At 38.5% G+C, this 5407-nt stretch overlaps 1 protein-coding gene across 1 annotated transcript in view; it reads right to left on the bottom strand.

Moving 5' to 3' along the window:
• Positions 1 to 5407, bottom strand: part of LOC128248050 (uncharacterized) — a 56380-nt gene that overhangs the window by 45161 nt on the left and 5812 nt on the right. The window contains exons 2-4 of the mRNA XM_052968442.1: positions 3941 to 3979; positions 2682 to 2769; positions 2077 to 2162 (exon numbers count right to left, since the gene is read on the bottom strand). Of these exons, the coding sequence (XP_052824402.1) occupies positions 2077 to 2162; positions 2682 to 2769; positions 3941 to 3979 (213 nt within the window). The remainder of the gene's footprint in view (positions 1 to 2076; positions 2163 to 2681; positions 2770 to 3940; positions 3980 to 5407) is intronic.

The following is a 5407-nucleotide window of genomic DNA, read 5'->3' as shown; positions in this document are numbered from 1 at the left end:
CGTGTTCGAATTTGGTTCGTCTGGTGCTTCCATGATGCTTAATTCTGCCATGGCTCAGAAGGCCAGGTCAAACATGGAACAGTCGCGGGCATTAATCGCATGACAGGGCAGGTGGTCGTCTTGGCTGTAGTTACAGGACCTTGCGCTCCTTTCTTTACTTTTCTTTTCTTTTCTTTTCTTTTTTTTTTTTTTGCTTCTTCAGCCTTTCTTCTTTTCTCGAAAATGGGACAGTTGAAATGAATTGCTCTTCGCCAGGATAGACGGTCGGCGGCTTCTGTTTCCCAGGCGTGAGTGCTGATGTTGACTTGAAGGAAAGAAATTCTTGCCTGCAATGCTAAGCAGGGAAACAACCGCGGTATTTGAGTAGACTGACTGATCTCCTTTCTTGATGATGGTAATGATATTTGCGTTTTTGAAGTTATCCGAAAAGGTCTTAGTGTCCCATATTTGCAGTATCAGGTAGAACAGCTTGAATCCCAATCCGTACCCACCGTATGGGATGTTGTCTGAACCGGGAGCTTTTCCAGGTTCCATTCGTTTTATGACTTTCATGAATTTGTGGAAGGATGGAAGATGGGATGTCGATAGTTTGATAGGTCTATTGGGAGTGTTTCTCAAGGGGCCAACTGAAGTTTGAGAATGGTTTTTCAGGAGATGGAAATGTTCTCTCCAATGTTGCATGATATCTTCTCTGGTAAGGTTTCAGCTATCGACAGCTTTCAAGGCAGCAGTAGACGTACTAACAGGGCCGAAAATCTTGGTCTCTACATAAAAGCAACGCATGTCTCTTTGGTAGCCTGGATTTCAGCAGCTTTTGCTTGCCACCAGAAGTTCTGGATTTTCTTGAAGCACCTTTGGCACTTCTGCATTTCTTGTTGCTTCTCGTTAGGTGGTTTTCGAAAGCAACACGCGCTACTCTTTTCTTATTGATCAAATGTTCGATCGCTTCACTCTTTTCAGCGAACCAGTCTTGGTTCTGGTGCTTTGCGTAGCCGATGACCTCGTCTGCAGTAAATGTTATAGCGTCATGTTAAGTGTTCAGGTCGTTTTTCCCGCACAGAGCCCATTAGCCCTGTGGTTTCCAATCCTGTATTTGCCGAGGATGCCTTGACAGAGATGGTGACCGTGACCGGCTCTAGCATTGAGGTCGCCAAGAACGATCAGTTTATCGTTTCATGGAACGGCTCGGAAGGTAGCGTTGAGAGAGTCATATGTGTCTAGACGTGGAGCACAGACTGTAAGTAGCGAGAGGTAGGTGTTGTTGAGAAGCGGGATTCGGAGCCTCAGACATTCGCTTGTTGATTTTTGTGCCAGGTTGTGTTCCTTGACTAGCTCGGTCCAACTCCATGGATGCAAAGTTCATTGGTGCCCTCGTGTGTGTGTGTGTGTGTGTGTGTGTGTGTGTGTGTGAATTCAGTGATACATGCTGTAAAACCGTGGACAGAATTAGTATTCGTAGAACCTCATTCTGAAAGACTGTACAGACTAAACTAAAATGAATAGCAAAAGATCAGAAACGTATCTTTCAGCTACTACATCAGACTCCGGTGAATGCACATACACTCTATGTGCTCATACGTATGACGGACATAGAATAATATTTTCTGGTATCTCTGTATTGAAGTAGAATTTACTAAGCTTTCATATCTTGTACTTGAGCTACATCCAAACGAGCAAACAGCGAAGCCCTCCAATATCATGTTGTTTGACGTGAATTGCTCCTTACACACGGAAGAAAAGGCAACTGAGACTGTATAGTAAGCGATGAGATCCACTAGCTTTAAAGACTACTCTTCAAGGAATTATGGTGAAGAAAATGCAGAAAAATGCAGAGAGAAAAAGATGAGTGGACAGCAAAATGATATTGGAAAGTTAGAAAAGAATAATGCAACAGAATCCATCAATATTGAATAGATTGGTGCACAGCTTCCCACGATATCACCGCGACTATACCATGTTAATATGAAGGTTATACGTGGGCAATAAACGCTTCTGAATAGAAAGTCACAATCTTTTTTATTTCGAAAGTAGTTTGTTCACAATATTTCAAAAAGAAATTAAAAAAAAAATTCTTACCACAACATTCAACGTTAAATGTTTTTTCGAAATAACCTTTGCATTCCTCATCTGGATGACCACATCTTTGATATGCGAGCAAACGTCTGAAATACGAATTATATCAATGAACATTTTTTCAGAATTGTAGAAATGATTAGCATAGTTGAAATATTCTGGATTACTTATAAAGTGAGTTTACATCGCACCAGGGTGCTTAAAATATCTGGCCGAACATCAATGCTTACGTTCTGAGTGCACACTTTAACCCTGTCTAATTTTCCTTTCTGTTTTCCGGAATTAGTTTGATAATTTCTAATGAAGATTGGTGAACGGTAGATTGAGGACATGACTCGTACTATGTTGGAAATCAGCTGTATACTAAATAATCATCCAACAAAATGTGGTCAATTTCCCTATTATTACATCAGTTATTATCATACCAGTCCGGTATTGTATCACTCAACAACCGTACCCTATTTGAAAGTTACACTCCGAGTAACTACTGTGCCAGCTTAAGAAATAATAGCACGAAACAGATGATGATATTACTTCAGATATATACATATAAATATGTAAATATTAGATTTAAAATTACTGTAAGAGAAGTAAGAAAGTATATGTACTTGCAGTGGCCAGAAATCATGGACATGTTTTTTATACTAGGACATCTTGAATCGAATGCTTCAGTGCAGTTGCTCCCCAATGAATCTCCTAGAAATTTGACATAATATTATTTTTAAGCGCTTCCAGACATCTAACACAATGCAACATAGATTAAAACAGTTAATTCTATTCTGAATTTTTGTTCCTTAAAACCCTCCACAAATACCGTAAAGCATTCCTTAATGTTCTACCGATTCTGTAGCTGGATGCCTCTTCGATGACTCTAATCATATCAACAAATTCAATTTTATTTATTTGTATAAATACGTAAACGCTCGTTTACAATATGCACACTTATCTTTAGAAAACTTCATCCTCACCCGAATAATATGCCTTTGTGCCCAGCAAGCGCATCCATACCTGTTTGCAACTAATCTAAGTATTAATAATATATATACATGCTATCACATATGTATATATACATACATATAGTCGCATATATATAAGTACACACGCACACACATACATGCACAGAGACATAAACGCATACACACACACAGACATGTCAGCATTCTCATATATACACACATTTATTTATATTTTCCATGTACACTGTAAATAGTGCTGTATAATATAAAGATATAATCGTAACAATGTAACCTCGAGTAAAATGAAACAAAAGTAAATATATCGATCAACGAAAAAAAAAAAACGGGATAAAATAAATAACAAATTATAAACAATAAATAACAAATAATAGATAAAACAATAAATAACAGATCGTAAGGCGGCGAGCTGGCAGAATCGTTAGCACGCCGGGCGAAATGCTTAGCGGTATTTCGTCTGCCGCTACGTTCTGAGTTCAATTTCCGCCGAGGTCGACTTTGCTTTTCATCCTCTCGGGGTCGATAAATTAAGTACCAGTTACGCACTGGGATAGATGTAATCGACTTCATTCCTTTCTCCGTCCTTGTTTGTCCCCTGTATGTTTAGCCCCTTGTGGGAAATAAAGAAATAAGAAACGTTAGCACGCCGGCCGAAATGCTTAGCGGTAATTCGTCTGTCTTTATGTTCTGAGTTCAAGTTCTGCCGAGGTCGACTTTGCCTTTCATCCTTTCGGGATCGATAAATTAAGTACCAGTTGTGTACTGGGGTCGATCTAATCGACTGGCCCCCCCCTCTCCGAATATTTCGGGCCTTGTGCCTAGAGTAGAAAAGAATAAATAACAAATAATTGATAAACCAAAATATAAAATAAAAATGAAAAAAGGAACCATACCTGTAAACTGATGCGGTGGAGCATGTAAAATTCCCATTACTGAAAATGAAGACATAGTTAATTTCTAATTACGAGGTATAAACGACAGGGTAATAATTTTCAATTAATTCTTACACAACAACATCCAAAAAAGTAAGTATGGATAGATATTATATAGGAAATGTATCCATATTATGTAATACGCTTGAAGTATGCTAATGCATGTCGACATTATGTAAGCAGCATAACCTTATCTCCCTTGCTTTGTTGGGAACGCTATCTTGCATTTTAAGGATCCTACACAATTCAGTACACTAAAAGGTACACCTATATCTATTATTTGAGTATAGTGATGTTTTCCATATATTGCTCCGGATGTTTATTGAATTAAAAGTTTTTATCATTCAACTCTCACACCTTCTCTGTCAGTGACGTAACACAGGCCTTAGCACGATTTGTAAAGAAAATCAGTGATTAAACAAACTTCTTCTGAAGTTACAACTGGTCGGGCCTATATAGTTAAAATTATTCATATCAATCGTTACATTAGATTTATATACAATGTTATAAGTTAAACAAGCGTTATTGAAATGAAATTGTAATACATAATTTTGGGGGCGACTGGCGATTAGTATTGTTATTTCTAAACTACAGTATACTAGAGAGTGTTGATTATAAACCCTGAATTAACGGGGTTATTCAAACTGTTTCAGCATTAACCGTACTATTATTAAAGCCACTGGGATGGATAGCTGCGTAGTCTTTATTTACATCAGAATTAGTACGACTATGTGTTCACGCGCTTACACAAACAATGGTAGGAATGTTAATCGCTCCTTCATTCCCTTCCGTTTTATAGTTGTCATGCATCGATCTTGGATTGTGTGCAGCTAAATCAAAAGACAGAGAGGCAAGTGATGACTGATACTTTAACAACTTGCTACTTTACTAATACAATGAGTTCTAGTTCAATGTATATTTAGAAAATAACTACCATCACCACTATTTGTGTTACTATGGTTACCTGAATTAATATTCTTTTCTACACTAGGCACAAGGCCTAACATTTTGGGGGAGGGGGCCCTTTCGATTAGTACTTCGATTAGTACGCAATTGGTACTTAATTTATCGACCCCGAAAGGATGAAAGGCAAAGTCGACCTCGGCGGAATTTGTACCTGAACTAATATTGTTTCAGTTGACAGTACCAGTACTACAACATCTACTATTGTTTCTTATTTCTTTATTGCCCACGAGGGGCTAAACATAGAGGGAACAAACAAGGACAGACAAAGGGATTAAGTCGATTACATTGACCCCAGTGTGTAACTGGTACTTAATTTATCGACCCTGAAAGGAGGAAAGGCAAAGTGGACCTCGGCGGAATTTGAACTCAGAACGTAACGGCAGACGAAATACCGCTAAGCATTTCGCCCGGCGTGCTAACGTTTCTGCCAGCTCGACGCCTTTTACTATTGTTTCTATTGGT

This window comes from Octopus bimaculoides, chromosome 6 (assembly GCF_001194135.2).
Source record: "Octopus bimaculoides isolate UCB-OBI-ISO-001 chromosome 6, ASM119413v2, whole genome shotgun sequence".
Classification (NCBI taxonomy): domain Eukaryota; kingdom Metazoa; phylum Mollusca; class Cephalopoda; order Octopoda; family Octopodidae; genus Octopus; species Octopus bimaculoides.
The sequence above is the reverse complement of the archived record's forward strand: the minus strand, read 5'-3'. Positions and strand labels throughout refer to the sequence as shown.